The sequence below is a fragment of the Trachypithecus francoisi genome, unplaced genomic scaffold (assembly GCF_009764315.1).
Source record: "Trachypithecus francoisi isolate TF-2019V2 unplaced genomic scaffold, Tfra_2.0 Lachesis_group8, whole genome shotgun sequence".
Classification (NCBI taxonomy): domain Eukaryota; kingdom Metazoa; phylum Chordata; class Mammalia; order Primates; family Cercopithecidae; genus Trachypithecus; species Trachypithecus francoisi.
In genome coordinates, this window is record NW_022681473.1 from 42,069,125 (window position 1) to 42,096,216 (window position 27,092).

At 37.5% G+C, this 27,092-nt stretch overlaps 1 protein-coding gene across 1 annotated transcript; it reads left to right on the forward strand.

The window, feature by feature from the left end:
• The first annotated feature begins 4,959 nt into the window (after positions 1-4,959).
• On the forward strand, positions 4,960-25,095 carry CCDC179 (coiled-coil domain containing 179). Its single transcript, XM_033205252.1, has 4 exons — positions 4,960-5,078; positions 5,971-6,015; positions 7,778-7,882; positions 24,888-25,095. The coding sequence occupies exons 1-4, from the start codon at positions 5,034-5,036 to the stop codon at positions 24,897-24,899; spliced, it is 207 nt and encodes a 68-aa protein (XP_033061143.1). The 5' UTR covers positions 4,960-5,033; the 3' UTR covers positions 24,900-25,095.
• Positions 25,096-27,092: the final 1,997 nt, after the last annotated feature.

A 27,092-nucleotide genomic window follows, 5' to 3' on the forward strand; every position in this document is an offset into this window, starting at 1 on the left:
TGTAATGTTTATGCAAATATACTGTATGGAATCAGGGAATTAATACTCTTTCCCCTTACAGTTTTTACTTTATGTATTAGTCAGAGTTGTCTACAGAAATAGAACCAATAGGATATATTCTACTAAAAGATATATATGTATCCTGTTTTATATATAAAGGGATTTATTACCTAAGAGATTTGTTTATGTCTCTAATCAGAGACAGAGGTAAGTCCAAAAGAGCCTATGCTCCAGTTTGAATCTGAAAGCAGGCAGGCTGCTTTACAATCAGAAAGAGCTGGAGTCCCAGTTCAGAAGTCATCAAGCAGGAGAATTTTCTCTTAATTGGAAGATGGTAGTCCTTTCTTTCTATTCAGGACTTCAGCTGATTGGATAAAACTCCCCCATAATATGGAGGACAATCTGCTTTAACCTACCAATTCAAATATCAACCACATTTTAAAACATCCTCACAGCCACACTCCAAATAATGTTTGACCAAGTATCTGGGCACTCTGTGGCCCAGCCAAGCTGACTCATAAAGTTAATGATCATACTTGGCCTGATCAAAATTTTGAGATTTCTGTCCTGTGCAGGACACTGGCTGACTAGAGTATAATAAAAGTTATCAACCAATGGTGGGGAAAATAGAAACCATTCTAAGAATGTCTTAGTCCATTTTATAAAGATATAGAGGAATACCTGAGGCTGAGTAATATATAAAGAAAAAAGGTTTATTTAGGTTACGGTTCTGAATATCTACAGGATATTCAAGAAGCATTGTGCCAGTATCTGCTGCTGGCAAGGGCCTCAGCTTACAATCATGGCATAAAACAAAAGGGTGGCCAGGCGCGGTGGCTCACTTCTGTAATCCCAGCACTTTGGGAGGCTGAGGTGGGCAGATCACGAAGTCAAGAGATTGAGACCATCCTGGCCAACATGGTGAAACCCCATCTCTACTAAAAATATAAATAATTAGCTGGGTATGGTGGTGGGCGCCTGTGTCCCAGCTACTTGGAAGGCTGAGGCAGGAGAATCACTTTAACCCAGGAGGCAGAGGTTGCAGTGAGCCAAGATGGGCCACTGCATTCCAGCCTGGGCAACAGAGCGAGCTCTGTCTCAAAAAAATAAATAAATAAACAAGTAGGGGGCAGGAGTAGGTGTGTCACATGGCAAGAGAGGAAGAAGAGGAGGAGGATATGCCAGGCTCTTTTTAACAATCAGATCTTGCGGTAACTAATAGAATGAGACCTCATTCATTACCACAAGGAGGGCACCAAACCATTCCTGAAGAATTCACTCCCATGGCTGAAAATGAGGGTCACATTTCAACACTAGATTTGGAGAGGACAAATATTCAAACTATATCACAGAGGTATCATTGAAAGAATGCTTGTGGTTTAGGACCTGATTGTTGATGCCACTTATTAAGCTGTTGTCTTTCAAATGTAAGTCCACTCTTTCATAATCTACTTTGTGAAGGCAGGGTTGGAACTGTTCATATTTTATTTCTCTTTGGAAATAAAGAGCTGAAAATTTAACCAGCTGGAGTCCTGGAAGGTGTATCCAATAAGTGACACTGGAAGGAGACTGGAAGGCAGGTGGAGGGGTAGGATATTGTTTGTTTGTTTATTTATTTATTTATTTGGCTTGCAGTGTCATCCTAGCAATAACACTAGACTTTGCAGTAGCAAATGTTTCTAGCAGCAGTTCTTTCCAGTTTCCAAGATCTTTCCACATTCCCAGAATTGGTTTTATCATTCTTCCTTAATCATACAAACACCTGCCAGATACTGCCCCCTTCTAAAAACTCTCCAATCCCCAGCTGGGAAGGACCTCCCCACACCTCCCTCCGCCACTACCCTCCATCCAACTTCTTGTGATACTCGCTCAGATTGGCAGTGTTCCCCTCGTCAGAGGTCTGGTTCCTAGTTTACCGGACTGCTCCTCCAAACTTTAGAACTCTGACCATCCCAGCCTCTTCCCTAGCCCTGTCATCACGTAGAAAAAAATGAATTTATTGAGTGAGGACTTTGAGAATATAACTAGGATAATAGAGTAACATATTTCAAATCAATGTAGGTGAGAAGGTTTCAGTAATTAGAGGTGTCAAAAAATTGAATGGGTTGGATTGAATTTTTGATCATTGATTTAATCAAAACAAGCTGAATTGCCACTAAATGCAGATATTGCCAAGGGAAGGCAGTATCTTCATTTAGTGGCAACTCCCTTGACAATATCATCATTTAATGGCAATTCAGCGGGAGACTGGGCTGAATGATATCTAAGGTTCTTTTCATTTGGATGATCTTACAATGTAATCCATAGTAAAATATAATCATAACTAATGTGATCAATAACCACTACCTAACAAGTATTGGATCCAATGCCTTATTTATATTATTTATAATGATTATAACAACTCTATATTGTTGGATATGACCACTCTCATTTTATAGATATAGAGAAAGTAATTGAGGATCATGCATGATAATGAATTGGCCAGGGTCACAAGAGTTTTCAAGTAGTTACAATAGGATTTGGGCTCTTATGGGTTACACTACCAACTTCCTAATAAGTCTCAGACATGTGACTCTGGAATATTCTTCATTCAGTCTTACAGTTCCTGATTCCTGCTAACCCTTTTGATTTTTTTCCATACAAAATATGTTAGGAGGAAAAGCAGTGAGACATCACGAGTAAAACTTGATGACAAGAGTTACATATTCATCAAACTCGTTACTTATCTGTACCCACTGCCATTTGGACATGCTGCACCTCTGTCAGAAATGCTCTTTCTTTAGCTACCTGGCAAACTCTGGCTACTCTACTCCACTGAGAAGGCTATTTGGGCCCATCTTCAGAGAGCATTAGGGGCTCCCAAATGTCTGTGCAACACAACATGTGTTATTATTGAAGCTCACTGTACATTGTTCTACCTTTTTGTTTTTGCTAATCTATCTGACTGCCTTTGAGGGCAATAATTTTTTCATTTTGTATGCATAGGACCTGACAAAATAAGTAATAGTAGCATTCAAAACATTTTAAATAGTGTGTCAAGTCAATTTCCTGGTTTGTGATAATGGGGAAGTTTATACAATTTTTCTACAACTTATTGCTCCCAGAGGGGAGCGTTTCAAGAAGGGCATGGGTAATGGTTTTGAACATTACAGTTGCGCAAAACTGTTTAATTTTTCTAAGGCTAGCTCATCAGAGAGACTTTTCAGCAGTTTCTAACATGATACAAAAGTCATATGGCAGAAAGTGTCCATTGAATTCAGGAGAAAGATCATTTGATTAACCCTTTTGAGACAAGCCCCAGTGGAACAGTGGGAGTTGAAACAGTGAGCCAAACATTACACTGAACATAAAGAAGAGGCAGAGGTACAGACCACTCTCATGAATATTTACTTTATATAGAGGGGATGGGCAATAGATACAATTGGTTGTTGTTCTAAGGAGTTTCCTTTATTAATTTGGAGAGGGGGAGATTTGAACATATAGTAATGAAATGTTTAAAGGAAAGAGGCAATATAGAGAAGTTAACAAGGAAAGAAACAATCTGCAGAGCTAGATCTGAGGAGGCTCCTAGGAGGGAAACGGCATGGAAATGCAAATGGATGGATTTATTTGAGACAAGAGAAGGGATGCCATTTTTTTTTTCCCATTTCAACAAGGTTACATGGAAAAGGATAATGTGCATATTGACAAGGTTATATGCTTTTAGGTAGTATTGATGTAACCCCAGTGAGGGCTTCAAAAGCAATGGTAGCACAGCACACAATTAGGAGCACATGGTCTAAGGGCCAACCCTGGATTTACATTGCAGTTCACCCTCTTAACTAACAGCATAACCTTGAGAAAGCAATTTAACATGCTAGTGCCTTGTTTCCCAGTGATTATAATCATGCACTTACCCTCCTTGAGGGGTCTAAAGAATTGATCAGTTAACACATATAAATTCATATAACAGTGCTGTGCATAGTAAGCTCTATATGTGTTCACCAGCATCAGAGTGTGAAGCACGGATTGTCCCACTTCCGCTGGAAGTGCCTGAGTGATGACAGATTCAGAGATTTTAATAGAAGACTATTTGAAGGGAATAACGCAGAGCGCAAAAAGACCTGGTGCAACATAAAAGTGTTAAGCAGCATCGAGGACCCAGTTTAAACCGGGGGTCACGGCCGGGCGTGGTAGTAATTTCAGCACTTTGGGAGGCTGAGACGGGCAGATCACCTGAGGTCAGGAGTTTGAGAACAGCCTGACCAATATGGTAAAACCCTGTCTCTACTAAAAATACAAAAAAAAAAAAAAAAAAAAATTAGCCAGGCATTGTGGCGTGCGCCTGTAGTCCCAGCTACTCGGGAGGCTGAAATGGGAGAATTGCTTGAACCCTGGAGGCGGAGGTGAGCTAAGATCCTGGCACTGCACTCCAGCCTGGGCGACAGAGAGAGACTCGGCAAAAAAAAAAAAAAAAGAGAAAAATTAAATAAACAATAAATAAATTAAGGGTCACAAATATGTATTCCAACCATCTTCAAGCTTCTCCTCGCTTCACCTGGTATAGATGGATGGGATGAAGGCAGACAGTTGCGTCAACCCAACTAGACGCTGTGAAGGAACAACAATGAGGTGGTGGAATTGAGAGAACCCTAACAATAGATAGTCTGAAGTAACAGAACATGGAGACTAAGTTAGGTATGTTAACAAATAAAAGGGGCTTTATAAAGAGAGAGACTAGAGAAATGAACGGTAGAAAAGGTGGGAAATTGGTATTCTTCAATTTTCTGAGGAAGATGGATAGAATATAGGGAATTATGGTAAACTGACTTCCATAATTTAAAGACACTGCAGACAACTTGAGGCCTTGCCTTCCCTGCACTGGACTGGAATATAACTGGGGAAAGGGCGGGGCCCATAGCAGAGAGGAGAATAAAGAGAATTGTGATGGAACTGGGTGGGGGCAGGGTTTGAAGGCTGTGAGTGTTGGACCCCATAATCACTTGGTCCAGGACAGGCAGTAGGCGTCAGGGGGCGCCCTAAGGCTCCACGGCATGTGCCTGTACTGCTGGGACATCGAGCCTTCCCAAGTCAGCCCTGTGAGTCTGCTGGGGTCTATAACCTCACCTCTGCTACTCTGTCCTGTGCCTTGAGCTCCAGGCCACTGTGGCCTTGGCCATGGTACTTCTAGCTCTTGCAAATGTGGTTTGGTGGTTGGGGTTGGGAAATTCCAGGTGATGTAGACAGACTACGTCCTGACTGCTGGACCCCCCTGAAACAAGAAAAAGCTCCACCTACTGTGTGCTTAGAGGTCAGGTGCATCAACTGTATGTTGACTGACCCATTGACCTGCCCTAGGAGATGGAGTGGAAATTACAGAAGTAGGGAGCAGGATAAAGTTCTCAATTGTCAGATGTGGAACAGATTTCTCTTGGGTCTTCTGGTTAAAAGATTGGATGAAAATGAGTGAAGGAAGAGGTATTTAAGGTACAATCAAGAAAAGAGGAAGTGATGAGAATCTCACTAACAGCCAACCTCCCTGTGCTTCAGAAAACCACACGATCTCAATACATCACCAATTATTCCTAGGCTTTGAAACCAGATTGAAGACTAGATTGTTCAATGGCACCGCTGAAGCCCTGTACAAGCAGAAACATGCATTTTTCTATTTCTCGTACATTCTTTCCCTCCTAAATAACTGTTTTCTTATTTCTCATATTCTGCCTTTTATCTGTAAGGTGGCTCATAGTTGGTTCTTTTTATCATAATACTGCCTCCATCTTCCACCACAATTTTTATCTTAGATGTTTTAATTCTGAACCTGCCTTTTTTTCTTTTTTCTTTTTTTTTTAACCTGCCTCTTATAGTCGAAATGATTCATATAATACATAAATGTAAAAGTAGCATAGGCTTACTATTATAATAACTAATTTACTATTTTTTAATGACTTTTTTATGTGTCAATGTGTTTTAATTTTGCATATTATATAGGAAGGACCAAGACAACATCATCCTTCAGAAGTCACTGAGCGGCAGGTAATGTTTAAATAAAGAACTAGGTTCTGGTTGTTTAAACATTGTGCATGTAACTTGTTCCTTTATGTAGTTGTCCCTAACATAATAGAACTTGTATTAAGTAGACACTTCGGTATATTTCTTGGGACTCTGGGATCTCACGACTACTATTGGAATGGGTCTTAACTAGAGTAAAGTAAATGACTTATGTTATTTTCTAATGTAACATTTGATACATATACAAAAACATATGTGGCAGATACAATTATAAACTATAATATGTCTCCCATTTAAGGATTAAGATATTCGGTATTTCTGAATCCAACTAGGGAATGCTTTTTTTTTTTTTTTTTTTTTTTTTTTTTTTTTTTTTTTTTTTTTTTTGAGACGGAGTCTCGCTCTGTAGCCGGGGCTGGAGTGCAGTGGCCTGATCTCAGCTCACTGCAAGCTCCGCCTCCCAGGTTTACGCCATTCTCCTGCCTCAGCCTCCCGAGTAGCTGGGACTACAGGCGCCCGCCACCTCGCCCGGCTAGATTTTTGTATTTTTTTAGTAGAGACGGGGTTTCTCCATGTTAGCCAGGATGGTCTCGATCTCCTGACCTCGTGATCCGCCCATCTCGGCCTCCCAAAGTGCTGGGATTACAGGCTTGAGCCACCGCGCCCGGCCTAGGGAATGCTTTTCTATTCCACCTCCTAAGAACTCTCCCAGAGGTAACCACCATCTGGAATTTTAGTTACATCAATCTCTTCCTTTTCTTTCATAGTTTGTTACATACGTGCCTCTATGAGTGCATTATTTGCTTTTGCTTGGTTTTGAACTTTATAAACATAAGATCACACAAAATTTAGTGTATGATTTACTCTTTCTTCTCAATATTATTTCCTAAGATTTATCTATATTGCTGTATATAGTTTCTTTACTTTCACTGCTGTTCAATATTTTGTCATGGAACATATCACAGTTCATTAATCCTTTCTCTTGTTTATGGACATTGTGTTATTTTTACATTTTCCTAAAATGAATAGTACTACTGCAAACATTCTAGTACACGGCTTCTTTCCCCATGCACAAGAATGCCATTTGATTATTTAGGCAGGAATGCAATGGTTAAATCATAGGGAAAGCAAATGTTCTATTGTTAGTGAGTAGTGTCACATTGTTTTCAAAGCAATTGTTCAAGTTTATACTCCATTAGCAGTGGATTTTTTTAAAAGTTTGTTTTCAAAGCAATTGTACCAATTTATACTTCATTGGAAGTGGATAAAAAAGTTATTGTTATTCATATCCTTTTTATTCTATTACTGTATTTCATTATCTTCAAAGAATTCTAGTTTGATCTCCTAGGTCTCTGCTACTGTAGATACCATATAATGGTGGCATAACAATCTATGTGTGTCATGCAACATTTCAAAGGAGTGAATAATTGTTTTCTTGCTTCCATAGAGAAAATTCCCTAGGTGTCTTTAATAACATTGTGTTTAAAGTAAAAGTAAACACACTAATCTATGTGTCTGGATCTATTTAAATGTACACAGTGGTAAGATGAGAATCAAGAATAGTCTATTTGAAAACTCTACTGATGCTCCAATGTGGTTTTCTTCACCTATGAACCACACATTTGAACAAAAGGGATTTTTCCCCCTATTTCTATGTAGTTACGTAAACCGTTTGCAGTGGTGGCGTTTACCTTTTTTATTGACACAAACCAAAAATATAATCAGCATGTTATCTTTATATGTTACAAAAAAGTATGATTTTTCTTTCATTTTAATTTTTTTAAAGCTTGCAAATAAACGTATTCAGAATATGCAAAACCTAAAAAAAGAGAAGAGAAGATTGAATAAAAGGTTTGCAAAGCCTTCTCCTATTCCAGAACCAGGACTCCTAGTAAGTATAGAGGTTTCACTAAAATTCACTATAGAGGTTTCACTAAAATTTCACTAAAACAGATCATTAAATGCAACTGACATCCTCATTTTAATTCATGTAATATTCACTATAAATTTTGTTTTTCCCTTTCTCTTTGAGAAATTTGTAATTTCAGTCTTAAAAGTCTTATAATTTTCATCTATTATTTAAATATCCTTTGTAGTCATCTCCTGGAGGTGATATGGTTTAATGAAAAGAGGATTATCTTTGAAACCAGGTTATTTTGGACTCCAGTTCTTGTTTTGCCATATGTTAGATGACTACATAAAGTTAATCACTTATATCTTTTGGCTATATATCTGAAAATTTATTGCCAAATTTAAGGTCACATTAGTTCTCTTATGTATTATCTCCTAGAAGTTTTGCAGTTGTATACGTTAAATTTAGGTCTATGATCCATAGCGAGTTAATGTTAATGAAAGGTGTCAGTGCCCAGATTATTATCATTATCATTTTCATGTAGATATCAAGTTCTAGTACCATTTGTTGAAAAGACTATCTTTTCTCTATTGTATTGCCTTTGCTTCCATATCAAAGGTTTATTGACTATATATTTGTGTGGGTTTATTTCTGAGTCCCCTATTCTGTTTCATTGAATCCTGCTTTTCACCAATACCATACTGTCTTGAAAACTATAGATTTACAGTAAGTCTAGAAATCAGGTAGTGTCAGTCCTCTTCTGTTCTTCTCCCTCAATGTTGTGTTGACTATTCTGGAACTTTTCCCTTTCAATATAAAATTTAGAATCAGTTTGGTGAAACCTACAAAGTAACTTGCTAGAATTTTTATTGGGATTGTGCTGGATCCAAAGGATCAGTTTGGAAATAACTGATATCTTAAACAATATTCAGTCTTCCTATAAATTAACATAGAATTTCTCCTATTTATTTAGATCATTTTTTTACCTGAGTTTTATAATTTTCCTGATCCAGATTTTATACATATTTTCTTGGATTTATGCCTAAGTATTTCATTTTTTGTTGCTAATTTAAATGGCAGGCTGTTTTTCACTTTGCATTCAAACTGTTCATTGTTGGCATAAAGGAAATCAATTGAATTTTCTGTATTAAACTTACATCCTGTAACCTTACTATAATTGTTTATTACTTCCAAGAGTTTTTTTGGTTGTTTTTTATTGCTATTGTTGATTCTTTGGGATTTTCTACTTAGACAGGTCATCTGTGAAGGAAGACACGGAACAATTTCTTTCTTTCTTCTCAAATGGTATAACATTTATTTCCTTTTCTTGTCTTACTGTATTAGCTATGTCTTCCATTATGATGTTGAACAGAAGTGAGAAGGTACAGTTTTGCCTTTTTCCTAATGTTAACTGAAAAAATATCTGGTTTCTTGCCAGTAACTATAATGTTAGGTGTAGGTATTTTAGAGATGTTCCTTATTAAGTGAAAGACATCCCTCTCTACACCTACTACTGAGAACTTTTATCATAAATTGGTATTGGATTTTGTCAAATTCTCATTATGCATTGTTGATATGATCATATGACTTTTCTCCTTTAGACTTTTGATATGATGATTTTCATTACATAATTTTTAGATGCTGAAACAGCCTTACATTCTTGGGATAAGTCTCAGATTGTGTATAGTTATTTTTACACATGTTTGGATCAATTTGCTAACATTCTGTTGAGAATTTTTACATCTATGTTCATGAGAGATATTTGTCTGTCATTTTCCTTTCTTTTAATATATTTTTCTGGTTTTGGTATTAGGATAATGCTAGCCTCACAGAATGAGTCAAGATGTATTACCTCTGCTTCTATTTTCTGCAAGATATTGCAAAGAATTAGTAAAGTGTCTGTTTTATATATTTGGCAGAATTAATCAGTGAAACCATCTGGGTCTAGTATTTTCTATTTTGAAAGATTGGTAATTATTAATTTTTTTAAATATATCATAATCCTATCTAGATTATCTGTGTCTCGTGTGAATTTTAGTAGATTGAATCCTTTTTAGATTTAGTCAGTTTTACCTAAGTTTTCAAGTTTATGAGCATAGAGCTGTTGGTTATATTCTTTTATTATTCTTTTTTTTTTTTTTTTTTTTTCTTTTTTTACTTTTTATTATACTTTAAGTTCTAGGGTACATGTGCATAATGTTTATATCATGTATAACTCCCCAATGCAATCCCTCCCTCCTCCCCCCTCCCCATGATAGGCCCCAGTGTGTGATGTTCCCCTTCCCGAGTCCAAGTGATCTCATTATTCAGTTCCCACCTATGAGTGAGAACATGCGGTGTTTGGTTTCTCTTCTTGTGATAGTTTGCTAAGAATGATGGTTTCCAGCTGCATCCATGTCCCTACAAAGGACGCAAACTCATCCTTTTTGATGGCTGCATAGTATTCCATGGTGTATATGTGCCACATTTTCTTAATCCAGTCTGTCACAGATGGACATTTGGGTTGATTCCAAGTCTTTGCTATTGTGAATAGTGCCGCAATAACATACGTGTGCATGTGTCTTTGTAGTAGAGTAATTTATAATCCTTTGGGTATATACTCAGTAGTGGGATGGCTGGGTCATATGGTACATCTAGTTCTAGATCCTTGAGGAATCGCCATACTGTTTTCCATAATGGTTGAACTAGTTTACAATCCCACCAACAGTGTAAAAGTGTTCCTATTTCTCCACATCCTCTCCAACATCTATTGTTTCCTGACTTCTTAATGATTGCCATTCTAACTGGTGTGAGATGGTATCTCATTGTGGTTTTGATTTGCATTTCTCTGATGGCGAGTGATGACGAGCATTTTTTCATGTGTCTGTTGGCTGTATGGATGTCTTCTTTTGAGAAATGTCTGTTCATATCCTTTCCCCACTTTTTGATGGGGTTGTTTGTTTTTTTCTTGTATATTTGTTTGAGTTCTTTGTAGATTCTGGATATTAGCCCTTTGTCAGATGAGTAGGTTGCAAAAATTTTCTCCCATTCTGTAGGTTGCCTGTTCACTCTGATGGTAGTTTCTTTTGCTGTGCAAAAGCTCTTTAGTTTAATGAGATCCCATTTGTCAATTTTGGCTTTTGCTGCCGTTGCTTTTGGTGTTTTAGACATGAAGTCCTTGCCCATGCCTATGTCCTGAATGGTACTACCTAGATTTTCTTCTAGGGTTTTTATGGTATTAGGTCTAACATTTAAGTCTCTAATCCATCTTGAATTAATTTTCGTATAAGGGGTAAGGAAAGGATCCAGTTTCAGCTTTCTACTTGTGGCTAGCCAATTTTCCCAGCACCATTTATTAAATAGGGAATCCTTTCCCCATTTCTTGTTTTTGTCAGGTTTGTCAAAGATCAGATGGCTGTAGATGTGTGGTATTATTTCTGAGGACTCTGTTCTGTTCCACTGGTCTATTTCTCTGTTGTGGTACCAGTACCATGCTGTTTTGGTTACTGTAGCCTTGTAGTATAGTTTGAAGTCAGGTAGCGTGACGCCTCCAGCTTTGTCCTTTTGACCTAGGATTGTCTTGGCAATGCGGGCTCTTTTTTGGTTCCATATGAACTTTAAAGCAGTTTTTTCCAATTCTGTGAAGAAACTCATTGGTAGCTTGATGGGGATGGCATTGAATCTATAAATAACCTTGGGCAGTATGGCCATTTTCACGATATTGATTCTTCCTATCCATGAGCATGGTATGTTCTTCCATTTGTTTGTGTCCTCTTTGATTTCACTGAGCAGTGGTTTGTAGTTCTCCTTGAAGAGGTCCTTTACATCCCTTGTAAGCTGGATTCCTAGGTATTTTATTCTCTTTGAAGCAATTGTGAATGGAAGTTCATTCCTGACTTGGCTCTCTGCTTGTGTGTTACTGGTGTATAAGAATGCTTGTGATTTTTGCACATTAATTTTGTATCCTGAGACTTTGCTGAAGTTGCTTATCAGCTTAAGGAGATTTTGGGCTGAGACGATGGGTTTTTCTAAATATACAATCATGTCATCTGCAAACAGGGACAATTTGACTTCTTCTTTTCCTAACTGGATACCCTTGATTTCTTTCTCTTGCCTGATTGCCCTAGCCAGAACTTCCAACACTATGTTGAATAGGAGTGGTGAGAGAGGGCATCCCTGTCTTGTGCCAGTTTTCAAAGGGAATTTTTCCAGTTTTTGCCCATTCAGTATGATATTAGCTGTGGGTTTGTCGTAAATAGCTCTTATTATTTTGAGGTACGTTCCATCAATACCGAATTTATTGAGCGTTTTTAGCATAAAGGGCTGTTGAATTTTGTCAAAAGCCTTTTCTGCATCTATTGAGATAATCATGTGGTTCTTGTCTTTGGTTCTGTTTATATGCTGGATTACGTTTATTGATTTGCGAATGTTGAACCAGCCTTGCATCCCAGGGATGAAGCCCACTTGATCATGGTGGATAAGCTTTTTGATGTGCTGCTGAATTCGGTTTGCCAGTATTTTATTGAGAATTTTTGCATCGATGTTCATCAGGGATATTGGTCTAAAATTCTCTTTTTTTGTTGTGTCTCTGCCAGGCTTTGGTATCAGGATGATGTTGGCCTCATAAAATGAGTTAGGGAGGATTCCCTCTTTTTCTATTGATTGGAATAGTTTCAGAAGGAATGGTACCAGCTCCTCCTTGTACCTCTGGTAGAATTCAGCTGTGAATCCATCTGGTCCTGGACTTTTTTTCGTGGGTAGGCTATTAATTGTTGCCTCAATTTCAGAGCCTGTTATGGTCTATTCAGGGATTCAACTTCTTCCTGGTTCAGTCTTGGGAGAGTGTAAGTGTCCAGGAAATTATCCATTTCTTTTAGATTTTCTAGTCGATTTGCGTAGAGGCATTATAGTATTCTCTGATGGTTGTTTGTATTTCTGTGGGGTCGGTGGTGATATCCCCTTTATCATTTTTTATTGCGTCTATTTGATTCCTCTCTCTTTTCTTCTTTATTAGTCTTGCTAGCGGTCTGTCAATTTTGTTGATCTTTTCAAAAAACCAACTCCTGGATTCATTGATTTTTTGGAGGGTTTTTTGTGACTCTATCTCCTTCAGTTCTGCTCTGATCTTAGTTATTTCTTGCCTTCTGCTAGCTTTTGAATGTGTTTGCTCTTGCCTCTCTAGTTCTTTTAATTGTGATGTTAGAGTGTCAATTTTAGATCTTTCCTGCTTTCTCTTGTGGGCATTTAGTGCTATAAATTCCCTCTACACACTGCTTTAAATGTGTCCCAGAGATTCTGGTATGTTGTATCTTTGTTCTCGTTGGTTTCAAAGAACATCTTTATTTCTGCTTTCATTTCGTTATGTACCCAGTAGTCATTCAGGAGCAGGTTATTCAGTTTCCATGTAGTTGAGCGGTTTTGATTGAGTTTCTTAGTCCTGAGTTCTAGTTTGATTGCACTGTGGTCTGAGAGACAGTTTGTTATAATTTCTGTTCTTGTACATTTGCTGAGGAGTGCTTTACTTCCAATTATGTGGTCAATTTTGGAATAAGTGCGATGTGGTGCTGAGAAGAATGTATATTCTGTTGATTTGGGGTGGAGAGTTCTATAGATGTCTATTAGGTCCGCTTGGTGCAGAGATGAGTTCAATTCCTGGATATCCTTGTTAACTTTCTGTCTCGTTGATCTGTCTAATGTTGACAGTGGAGTGTTGAAATCTCCCATTATTATTGTATGGGAGTCTAAGTCTCTTTGTAGGTCTCTAAGGACTTGCTTTATGAATCTGGGTGCTCCTGTATTGGTGCATATATATTTAGGAGAGTTAGCTCTTCCTGTTGAATTGATCCCTTTACCATTATGTAATGGCCTTCTTTGTCTCTTTTGATCTTTGATGGTTTAAAGTCTGTTTTATCAGAGACTAGGATTGCAACCCCTGCTTTTTTTTGTTCTCCATTTGCTTGGTAGATCTTCCTCCATCCCTTTATTTTGAGCCTATGTATGTCTCTGCATGTGAGATGGGTCTCCTGAATACAGCAGACTGATGGGTCTTGACTCTTTATCCAGTTTGCCAGTCTGTGTCTTTTAATTGGAGCATTTAGTCCATTTACATTTAAGGTTAATATTGTTATGTGTGAACTTGATCCTGTCATTATGATATTAACTGGTTATTTTGCTCATTAGTTGATGCAGTTTCTTCCTAGCCTCGATGGTCTTTACATTTTGGCATGTTTTTGCAATGGCTGGTACGGTTGTTCCTTTCCATGTTTAGGGCTTCCTTCAGGGTCTCTTGTAAGGCAGGCCTGGTGGTGACAAAATCTCTAAGCATTTGCTTATCTGTAAAGCATTTTATTTCTCCTTCACTGATGAAACTTAGTTTGGCTGGATATGAAATTCTGGGTTGAAAATTCTTTTCTTTAAGAACGTTGAATATTGGCCCCCACTCTCTTCTGGCTTGTAGAGTTTCTGCCGAGAGATCTGCTGTTAGTCTGATGGGCTTCCCTTTGTGGGTAACCCGACCTTTCTCTCTGGCTGCCCTTAAGATTTTTTCCTTCATTTCAACTTTGGTGAATCTGGCAATTATGTGTCTTGGAGTTGCTCTTCTGGAGGAGTATCTTTGTGGCGTTCTCTGTATTTCCTGAATTTGAATGTTGGCCTGCCCTACTAGGTTGGGGAAGTTCTCCTGGATGATATCCTGAAGAGTGTTTTCCAACTTGGTTCCATTTTCCCCCTCACTTTCAGGCACCCCAATCAGACGTAGATTTGGTCTTTTTACATAATCCCATACTTCTTGCAGGCTTTGTTCATTTCTTTTTCTTCTTTTTTCTTTTGGTTTCTCTTCTCGCTTCATTTCATTCATTTGATCCTCAATCGCTGATACTCTTTCTTCCAGTTGATCGAGTCGGTTCTGAAGCTTGTGCATTTGTCACGTATTTCTCGTGTCATGGTTTTCATCTCTGTCATTTCGTTTATGATCTTCTCTGCATTAATTAGTCTAGCTGTCAATTCTTCCACTTTTTTTTCAAGATTTTTAGTTTCTTTGCGCTGGGTACGTAATTCCTCCTTTAGCTCTGAGAAGTTTGATGGACTGAAGCCTTCTTCTCTCATCTCGTCAAAGTCATTCTCTGACCAGCTTTGATCCGTTGCTGGCGATGGGCTGCGCTCCTTTGCAGGGGGAGATGCGCTCTTATTTTTTGAATTTCCAGCTTTTCTGCCCTGCTTTTTCCCCATCTTTGTGGTTTTATCTGTCTCTGGTCTTTGATGATGGTGACGTACTGATGGGGTTTTGGTATAGGTGTCCTTCCTGTTTGATAGTTTTCCGTCTGACAGTCAGAAGGACTGTCTGTTGGTCTGTTGGAGATTGCTTGAGGTCCACTCCAGACCCTGTTTGCCTGGGTATCAGCAGCAGAGGTTGCCAAAGATAGAATATTGCTGAGCAGCGAGTGTACCTGTCTGATTCTTCCTTTGGAAGTTTCCTCTCAGGGATGACCCCACCCTGTGAGGTGTGGGGTGTCAGACTGCCCCTAGTGGGGGATGTCTCCCAGCTAGGCTACTCAGGGGTCAGGGACCCACCTGAGCAGGCAGTCTGTCCGTTCTCGGATCTCAACCTCCGCGTTGGGAGATCCACGGCTCTCCCCAAAGCTGTCAGACAGAGTCGTTCGCCTCTGCACCGCCCCCGCTGCTTTCCCTATTGGACCTCAGCTGTGGGCTGTCCCCAGAGGTGGAGTCTACAGAGACAGGCAGGTTTCCTTGAGCTGCTGTGAGCTCCACCCAGTTCGAGCTTCCCAGCGGCTTTGTTTACCTACTTAAGCCTCAGCAATGGCGGGCGCCCCTCCCCCAGCCTCGCTGCTGCCTTGCGGATAGATCGCCGCAGACGGCTGTGTTAGCAGTGAGGGAGGCTCCGTGGGCGTGGGACCCTCCCGGCCAGGTGTGGGATATATTCTCCTGGTGTGCCTGTTTCCTTAAAGCGCAGTATTGGGGTGGGAGTTACGCGATTTTCCAGGTGTTATGTGTCTCAGTTCCCCTGGCTAGGAAAACGGATTTCCTTCCCCCTTGCGCTTCCAGGTGAGGCGATGCCTCGCCCTGCTTCAGCTCACGCTGGTCAGGCTGCAGCAGCTGACCAGCACCGATTGTCCGGCACTCCCTAGAGAGATGACCCCAGTACCTCAGTTGAAAATGCAGAAATCACCGGTCTTCTGTGTTACTCGCGCTGGGAGTTGGAGACTGGAGCTGTTCCTATTCGGCCATCTTGCTCCGCCCCCTTATTATTCTTTTAATGTTCATGGGATTGGCAGTTATGGGCTCTCTTTTATTTATAATGTTAGTAATTTGTGTCTTCTTTGGTTAGTCTGGCAAAAGTTTATCAATTTTACTAATATTTTCAAAGAATTATATTTTGGTTTCATTAATTTTCTCTATTTTATTCTGTTTTCAATTTCATAGATTTCTGCTCTAGTTTTTACGTCTTTTCTACTGCTTACTTTGGGTTTAATTTGTTCTTCTTCTTCTGGTTTCCTAAGGTGAAATCTTAGACTATTGAGTATAGATCTACTTCTTTTCTAATATATTAATGCTATAAAATTTCTCTAAGCATCACTTTCACTATATCCCATAAATTTTAATAAATCATATTTTCATTTTCATTTTGTTCAGAATAGTCTAAATTTCTTTTGAAACCTCTTCGTTGATCCATGTGTTAGTTATAAGTATATTCTTAATTTCCAAATATTTGAGGATTTTCCAGTTATCTTTCTTGCTATTGGTTTCTAGTTTAACTCCATTGTGGTCTGAGAACACGCTTTGTATGATTTCTATCCTTTTAAATTTGTTAATGTATGTTTTAGTAACATTGAATGTGATCTGTCTTGGTGAATGTTCCATGTATCTTGAGAAAAATGTGTCTTCTGCTGTTACTAAATAAAGTAACTATTAATGTCAATTAAATCCAACTGACTGATGGTGCTGTTCAGTTCAAATATATTCTTACAGATTTTCTGCCTGCTAGATCTGTCAATTACTGTTAGAAGGAATTGACATTTCCAGCTATAATAGCAGATTTGTTTATTTCTTCGTGCACTTTTATCAGTTTTTGCCTCACATATTTTGATGTTCTGTTGTTAGGCACAAACACATTAAGGATTACTATGTAATTTTACCTCGTTATTACTATGTAATGCCCCTCTTTATCATTGACAATTTTCTTGCTCTGAAGTCTGGTTTGTCTGAAATTAATAATGCTACTTCAGCTTTCTTTTGATTATTGTTAGCAAGGTATATCTTTCTCCATCCCTTTGACTCTATCTGCCCTTATACTTAAAGTTTCTTGTAAACAACATACAGTTGTGTATTGTATTTTTATTTACCCTGACAGTGTTTGTCTTTAAGATCATTGACATCTGAAGTGATTATTGATATAGTTGAGTTAGTATGTGCCTTATCTGTTACTGTCTTTTAGTTGTGGATGTTTTTTCTTTCATTTATGTCTTTTATTTTTCCATTCTTCTTCTGCATTCTCTAGTTTTGAGCAATTTATATTATTCAATATTCTCTCCTGTCTTAGCATCTCAATTATACTTGTTTTATTTTATTTTTTTATTATTATTTATTTATTTATTTATTTATTTATTTTGAGACAGAGTCTCGCTCTGTCGCCCAGGCTGGAGTGCAGTGGCCGGATCTCAGCTCACTGCAAGCTCCGCCCCCCGGGTTTACGCCATTCTCCTGCCTCAGCCTCCCTAGTAGCTGGGACTACAGGGGCCCGCCACCACGCCCGGCTAGTTTTTTGTATTTTTTTAGTAGAGACGGGGTTTCACCGTATTAGCCAGGATGGTCTTGATCTCCTAACCTCGTGATCCACCCGTCTCGGCCTCCCAAAGTGCTGGGATTACAGGTTTCAGCCACTGCGCCCAGCTATTTTTTACCTTTTTCTGTAGTTTCCTTTGCATTTGAACTATACATTTATAATTTGTTCAAGTTCACTTTCAGATAACACTATTCTACTTTATGGGTAATGCAGTTACCTTATGACACAGTATTCCCATTCCCCTTTTCTTATTCTTCATAACATTATTGTCATTCACTTCTCCATAAAATATAAAAAACACATACATTGTTGCAATTATTATTTTGAACAAATTATTACCTAGATCAGTTAGAATAAGACAGATAAAATATTTTATTTTACCTTCTTTTTTTAATTTCATTTCTAATGCTCTTCCTTTCTTTATGTACGTCCAAGTTTCTGACTTACAACATTTTCCTTTTCTCTGAAAATTTCTTAACTATCTCTGTGTGGGCAAGTCTACTAGTAACAAATATTCCTTCCATTTTTGTTTGTCTGAGGAAGTCTTTAGTTCTCTTTCACTTTGGAAGGATACTTGCACATGATACGGAATCCTGGGTTTCTGCTCTTTTTCTTTGAACACTTTAAATATCTTACTCCATTGTCTTATTACTTGTATGATTTCTGTAAAGAAATCCTATATAATTGTTGTTATTCATGTTCCTATTTATGTAAGTTATCCTACCACTTTTCCCCAGCTTCTTTCAAGATTTCATTTTTGTCTGATTTTTTTGCAGTTTAAATATCATATGTCTCTAGATGTAGACATTTATCTGGTGTTTATCCTGCTTTGTGTCTTCTGAATTTTCTGGATCTGTGGTTTGTTGTCTATCATTAACTTTAGAAGGTTCTCATCTATTTTTATGTCAATATTTATTGTTTCTCCTCCTTCTCTTCCTTCCTTCCTTTCTTCTTCCTTCTTGTTTCTTCTTCTTCCTCTTCCTCTCCTTCTTCCTTCTTTTCCTCCAATTATGTATATTTATACTTTTTGTAATTTTTGCTCAGTTTTTAAATAATGTATTCTTTTTTTATACTTTTTTCTCTTTATTGTTAGTTTGGAACGTTTCTGTTTACATATCTTTAAGCTAATTTTTTTTTTTCCTCTGAGTTCAGCCTATTAATGAGCCTATCAATGTCATGCTTCATCTCCACTAAAATATTTTAGACTTTTAGTGTTAGTTTGATTTCTTCTTAGATTTTCCATTTTGCCTTATATCGCCCATCTTTTCTTGCATCATGTCCACTTTTCTATTAGAACTTAGCATATTTGTCATAATTATTGTACATTCCTAGTCTGATAATTCTAAAATATCTGCTATTATCTGAGTCTGGATCTGATTGATGCTTACTTTTTCACTTCAGATTGTTTCTGCCCTTTAGTGTGTCCCATCATTTTTATTGAAATTTGGACACGATGTATTGGGTAACAGAAACTAAGAAAGATAAGCCTGTAGTGCAGGTTTTATGCTTATCTGACTAATATTTAGGCTGCATTTTCTGTTTACTGGCAGCTGTGATATCAGAGGGTAAAATTTCTCCTGATTCAGTTTTGTCTTCCTCCTTATTTCTGGTCTTGCTAGGGGCTCTTTCTTAAATAATATCTGAAGCTTGTAATTTTTTAAAGCTGGAATCCTCTGATATATATAGAAGACTAATTGATGTGTTGGTAAGTTGTAGGTGAAGAAGAGTTCCATAGTTTATGATTAGGATTCAGTCTTTAAGTGAGTCTGTATCTATAATTGCCCAATGGGCTCATTTTGCAAACTACCCAGATAGAGTCAGTTTATCAAGACAGGGGAATTGCAATAGAGAAAGTGTTTAATACACATGGAACCAGCTAAACAGGAAACTAGAGCTTTACTATTACTCAAATCAGCCTCTCTGAAAATTTGGAGGCTAAGCTTTTTCAAGGATAGTTTTATGGGCAGGGGCCTATGGGAACGGGCTCTTGGTTGGTTGGGAATGAAATCACAGGGGTATAGAAAATGCCCCCTCATGAGATGAATCCACTTCTGGGTGGGGACCACAAGACTAGTTGAGCTAAGAGTCTTGGGTCCATATCAGGCTGCCTAGTCATCAGAAATGCAAAAGCCTAAAAAGACATGTCAAAAGGTCAATCCTAGTTTCTACAATAGTGAATAGGGGAAGTTGCAAATCTTGTGACCTCCAGAATAATGGGTGGTAATCATTTGACTATGCCTGCATCTTAGCAGAATTCAGGCCACTCTCATCCTTCTAACCTTGTGGCCTTTCATTAGTTTTACAAAGGTGGTTTAGTTTTGGGGAAGGGCTATTATGAAACTGTAAACTAAATTTCTCCTATAGTTAGCTTTGTCCATGCCCTGGAATAACCAAGGGCAGTTGGGAGGTGAAAGGCAAGATGGAGTTGGTTAGATCAGAAGTCTTTTTTTTTTTTTTTTGAGACGGAGTCTCGCTCTGTCGCCCGGGCTGGAGTGCAGTGGCCGGATCTCAGCTCACTGCAAGCTCCGCCTCCCGAGTTTACGCCATTCTCCTGCCTCAGCCTCCCGAGTAGCTGGGACTACAGGCGCCCGCCACCTCGCCCGGCTAGTTTTTTGTATTTTTTTAGTAGAGACGGGGTTTCACCGTGTTCGCCAGGATGGTCTCGATCTCCTGACCTCGTGATCCGCCCGTCTCGGCCTCCCAAAGTGCTGGGATTACAGGCTTGAGCCACCGCGCCCGGCCCAGAAGTCTTTACTGTCATAATTTTTCACTGCAAGAGCAGTTTCCTATCCCTCGGATGTAAATTTCACAACTTCTTCTTTGCTATTTTCTCCATTAGGTGAGATAGGAAAGCTATAGGGAACAGGAGTTGTATATTTCCTTTCCCCTAAGTCACTTAGAATTTGGTAAAACCCAATTTATTTAGGCTCTGCTAAAATAGTTTCTCTTGAGAGCATGCTCTGGTAAAGAGAACGGAGAGCTCTGAGGTATTTTTAAATGATTACTTTTCCCCTTTCACTACTAGAAGCAAAAAAAGATTGTTCTCTGATCTTTACAGTGAGATCTAGTGAGGCTCCTGGAGGTAAAATTTAGGAAACTATGGAAGCTTCCTTAAGACTGTCCTGTCTACACCCAGAGCTTTGAATTTAAGCTCATGCATACTGAACCTCCAGCCATTCATTAAATAAAGTTGACATGTTCCCACTGGTATTGGCCTTAGCAGAAGGCTTCTGTTCCTGGCAAGCTCTGATTCTCCACATCCACTTGTCTGTCTCTCTGGTTTTCAGGGCAGTAGTTTGCCCTGTGGCCTCACTTCTCTGCTGAATATAACAAGATTAATTGCTTTTCAGTTTGTTCTGCCTTTTTCTTATTGTAAGGATGGAAGGAACAAGCTCTTTATGAAAGCTCCACTTAAATCTCTTTGATGAAAATTGGTTTACTGGCCACCCCTAGCTGCAAATAAATTTAGAGACGTGAAAAATTAAACTGACTTCCTTGCTGCCCTGAAGAGAACAGAGGTACCATTAGCATGGAAGAAAGTACTTTCCTTCCTTTTTTAGACTGTGAGGATTCTCTTTCTGTAATTTCCTCCTCTCTGAGATTTTGGAGAAAATGCATACTATGAGTAAAAGTTCAACCCATTGGCTTTGTTTTCCATTTGTTTTTGCATAATGAATGGAACTTATACATTGCCATACAGAAACCCAGGACCATCAACTATACACAGTTAGTGTTTTGCCTTAAATATCAACAAATCTCTTTCCTTGCTGATACACCAGTGTTTATAACCCCAACTCCATAATCTGTGTCTCTCTTTTAAGCATTAAAATATGCCTATGCAACATATATTTTCATCTTCCAAGTTATCTCTTAGTATAAAGTATAATAATTTGAGATATGGGAAAGAAAAGAGAATTATTCTTGAATCTACCTTTCTAAAGTGCAAGACAATTGCCACCATTTCTGAACCAAGTACCTCTTGATTCATTTACATACAGTTATTGGTCACTCTTTCTATCCCTTTGTCATTTCAGTATCTAATATCATCAATCATTTTTTCTTCCATGACTTGGCCCTTAACAAACCATCTAAGGTTTTTAATTTCAAAAGCTCCCGTTTTTAACTAAAATTAGAACTACCATTTGATCCAGCAATCCCACTACTGGGTATCTACCCAGAGGAAAATATGTCTTTATATCAAAAAGGCACTTACACAGGCGTGTTTATAGAAGTGCAGTTTGCAATTGCAAAAATGTGGAACAAGCCTAAATGCACATCAAACAACCAGTGGATAAAGAAAATCTGGTATATAGATAAAATGGAACAGCCATAAAATGGAACAAAATAATGGCATTTGCAGCAACCTGGATGAAGTTGCAGACCATTATTCTAAGTGAAGAAATTCAGGAATGGAAAATAAAATATTATGTATTCTTGATATAGGAGTTAAGAAGAAATTACTTAGGCAGATAGTGAGGGTATGGAAGTCCTTGTTAAGGTTTTCCTTTTAATGAAAAGCAGCCCCAAATCATTTTCCTTCTAACAAAGGGCAGGCTATAAAATCGAGCTGCAGACATAGATGCTGGCCATTGTGCCAATCATATTCAAAATGATAGCTCCATCTTCCCTTCTCTGCCAGCTACATGTATAGTAAGAAGCAGAGAAGATGTCAATGGTCAAGGGGAAAATTCATCTGCCTAATAAGATTAGGGTGAGGTAGCCAGCCTTCCCTGTATGCTGTGTAAACATCATATCTGATTGAACCAATCTGTGAGCCCTATATAAATCAGATGCCTCCTCAAACCTGACTATAAAATCTGTGGCTTCTACCACCGGCCAGTCTTTCCTCTCAGGAATCTCCTCTCTCTCACTAGAGAGAGAGCTATTTTCTGGTCTCTTTCTTCCTCCTATTAAACCTCCACTCCTAAATTCCTCATGTGTGTCCATGTCCTAAATTTTCTTGGCACGAGACAGTGAACCCTGGGTATTTACCCCAGACAACGTAGCTGCCTCATTCTCACCTACAAGTGGGAGCTAAGCCATGAGGTCACGAAGGCATAAGAATGATATAATGGACTTTAGGGACACATGGGGAAGGAAGGGAGGAAAGTGAGGGCTAAAAGACTATACCCAATGTATAGTCTTTATATAAACCAATATCGTGTATATTGGTCTGTTGATGAGTACAGCAAAATCTCAGAAATCACCACTAAAACTCTTATGAATATAACCAAAACCACCTGTTCCCCCCCAAAAATTGAAATAAGTTGCTATAAACTGAAAGAAAGCTCTCCCTTTTTTTCTTGAAGTGCCAGATGCTTTTTAAAGAAATGTCCACAAAACTGTTCTATACCATCCATCCCACCAACTCATTTGAGATTTCAGAGACAACTAAAATGTTTCACAAACAAATAAGAATATACGAAATAAGATATATTAAATATGAAAATCCTAAGTTCACTCTGGTACTTATGTTTTCATCTCTATTAATACAAAAATTCTGGAATTGTCTTCAGAACATCCAGATACTTTTTACTGATGGTATTGGGCATTTATAAAAGTTCTGACAACTCATAAAAGAGAAAGTACACCTTCCTTCCAAGAAAGAACACTGAGGAGCTCAAAGGTCCAAAATACACACTATGCTAACAGGCTTCTCTTCACTTTTCACAGAATGGTAATAACAAGAAGTTACTGTGAAAACCCTATTCTAGTTTTTCTTCTATATATGGACCAAGATGTATAGTATCTCCTATTTAAGCTCAGGCATTCAGTGCTTCTCAAATGTGGTCAAAAACAGTTTAATTTTGCTTTGCTTAATTTCATTTTAATTTTCAAATCATTGTGGATTGATAATTTTTAACATATACAATCACTCATAATGTAATCATAGTATCAAATTGTTACAAATGAATATAAATGTTTACTCTCAATTTCTCGATTTATCTTGTCTCAAAGTGATAATGAATATGACACACCAGAAACCATACTGCAGAGTAACACTGCTTTAATCTTTGTTGATTCTTCTCATTTTATCTTTTCATCGTATACATTTTGCAGTTTGCTTTGTTATAAGCAGTATCCCTACTATTGCCCTCTTCTCATTTTTTTCTGCTTAAATCGATCTTTAAGAAAAAATGTGATAATAGTTTTTGTACAATTTAAATGTTTTGGGACAAAATAAAGGCCTGAATTCCTAAAAATAAGTACTTTATTTGGCAAATAAGTTGTGCCTCCCAGTAGAACAGAGGATATGTAATGAAGTTAGAACACAGTTGTTAAAAGAAGTTTGAAAAAATATTTTTGTTTTTAGTTTTATCTGCTAAACTTCTTTTTTTTTTTTCTTTTGAGACAAAGTCTTGCTCTGTTGGCCAAGCTGGAATGTAGTGGCACAACCTCTGCTCACTACAACTTCCACCTCCCGGGCTCAAGCAATTCTCCTGCCTCAGCCTCCCGAGTAGCTGGGATTACAGGCGCGTGCCACCATGCCCAGCTAATTTTTGTATTTTTAGTGGAGATGGGATTTCACCATGTTGGCCGGGCTGGTCTCAAACTCCTGACCTCAAGTAATCTACCTGTCTCAGCCTCCCAAAGTGTGGGGATTACAGGTGTAAGCCACCACGCCTGGACAATGTTTACATAATAAAACCTTTTAAAAATTATATTGTTAAGTACTTATGAATGTTAAAATTATCCTTAAATATTATTTTAAGGTTAAACTTCTGCCAATACTGATGTAGACAATTTTTTCATTTTTCTTGTCTTTTATTTGTCCCTGTTGCTGACTTTATTCTGGGTCATTTTAAAACATAAACACACTCAACAGATGCCTAAGATATGCTGCGTTAGTGACTCACAGAACATAAGACTTGGAAAATAAAAGCTTTATATTAACATCTCTATCACATCTATTATGTATAGAAATGACTTTGACCTTTCTCATAACTGATATCCTCGGTTTCTACAAATTCTTTCTGCTTGCAGTATTTGTTGTATGAATTACAGAGGATTGTTCTATATCATATCCATCTTCAGATATGATTTATTTGATGTTAATGTTTTTTGTATCTGGCTTCTATCTGAATGTGACCTTACTTTAGTTTAAAATAGCATTCCTAGCTATTAAGGATTATTTTTTACAATACTTCTTGTATGAAATAGTTTTTCCCTGAGATCATTTCCAAATCATTTATAATATATATAATCTTTCCTTATATAAATTTTAATTACATTCCTTATTCTTTGTGTATTTTAAATCTTGTCTAGTGGTCATCTTGAGAAAGCAGGAGGCTATTTGAAGGAAACCATGCTCCAGATCAAAATGTGTGGATTGTGAACATCAAGTGACATATCATGAATTGATTATCTGAAAAACAAATGTAATACTCCACCATTTCAGGAAAATAAACGCAGTACAAGTATATAATATCCAAGCTAAATGCTCTAGAATTTTATTAAATACCATATCTCATTAACATGTTTTTTTTCCCCTGTGGTAAACTTGAAATTTGCTGCTTTTCAACAAATAATAATGATATGTGTAGGTAGGCTTTTGAAAAATATTATCATGTTTAAATTTTTGCAAATGTTTTATGACATATTTAGATGTTTAGAAGTATGGTTTAGTAATAGAACACCAGATTTCCTCTGATGCATATTTATAATGGCTTACGTTTAAACAAAATGTTTAAATACTTTAAACAGTCCTAGGAGACTGTTATTATAACTAACTCCTATATTATGTGTTGCTATTGCAGATAAGCCATAGTGTAATTAAAATTTCCATTTAAGGTAAAATTTGAATATTGAATTAAAATTTTACTTTTATGTATGAAATAAATGATAATTATCTCTGTCTCTCTAAAATTCTTTCTTAATTATAGTACTTAAGTAATTTATAATATGTAGATTGAATTATCACAATTATTTTATAAATTAAAAGATTACAGACTATTGGATTCACATGAACATTATATTTGGTAACCAACTTGCAATCTCTAAAATGCAATTTAAAGTGAGGTACAGGGAATTCTACTATTGGAAATGATGAAAGTACTGTAATTATGCTTCTAAAATAAGCAACTAGAAAATAGGACAAAAGACTGAAGACAATGGTTTCCCAGAAATGGAACAAAAGTGAGAAGGACTGTGATTTCTGTGACAAGAGAAATAAATGAGAGGAATCTATAATTATCCATTTACTGCCTGGAGGAGCATTCCAGATCATCGTCCAGGGAATAGGATTATAAGTAGAGCACAGTAGTAATCCTGAGTTGAAGGTGAGTTGATAAACAGAAATAAAAATTCAGGGAGTCTGAAGAAGCTGGAAGTTGTAGGGAAGGGTTCCACAGTAAGAACTATGAGAAGAACTTTGCAGATGTTCATATTGCTCATGTTGAGTCTTTGCTCATTGGTAAGCTGCATGTGCACAGAATGAAACTGAAAAAGGTCATATCATTTCATTCTTTCTGTTCTCCACAATGCCAGGTAGTAAAGAACTGGTTAGTGATAAGCTAAACAATCCTCAGCATTCACACCTTCAGAGGTAGATGTTTGAATTTTGGCCAGTTAGCATGGAGAGTCCTTGTTGTTCAAACAGGGCATTTAGTAGAGAGACCACAAGAGTCATGTATTAGTAGTAGTGGTAAATTACCTGTAGCATAAAGATGACTCTAGGCCTAGCCTAAGGCTTAAAAACTTGTTTGAAAAAAATCAGACTTATCTGCAAGTAACTGCCCACCGGCACAAAGACTACAAAATCCGGGTATTTAACATACACGATGTCTAGTATACAATAATAAATTTCTAGGCATGCCAAAAAGCAAGAAAACAAAACACATGATTGGGGGAAGATAAAATCAATAGAAACAGACATCGAAATGAAAAAAATAGAATTAGAAAAAATTAATTTAAACATATATTACAAGTACGTTAACTATGCTCAGTAATTGAAAAAAAAACATGAACAAAAAGAGAGGAATGAAATATTTAAAAAATAAGTAAATGTGACTTTTTAAAATACCAAAAATTCAAAAATTCACTAAATTAAATTAACACTATATTAAATACAAATAAGTCACTAAAATTGAAGATATAATAAATATAGCAAGAAAAATCCAAGCTGAAGCAAAGATAAAAAAGAGTGGGAAAATGACTAGTTCTTCACTGACTTGTGAGACTATATCAACTGGTCTAACATATAAATAACTGGGTATGTCAGAATGAGTTGGGATGAGAATTTTAAAACCATTTTGTGTTAGTCTGTTCTCACACTGCTAATAAAGATATAGCTGAGTATGGGTAATTTATAAAGAAAAGAGGTTTAATGGACTCACAGTTCCACATGGCTGGGGAGGCCTCAAAATCATGGTGGAAGATGAAGAAAGAAAGAGTAAAGGGACTTCTAATACGGTGGCAGGCAAGGGAGAGCTTGTGCAGAGGAACTCCCATCTATAAAACCATCAGGTCTCA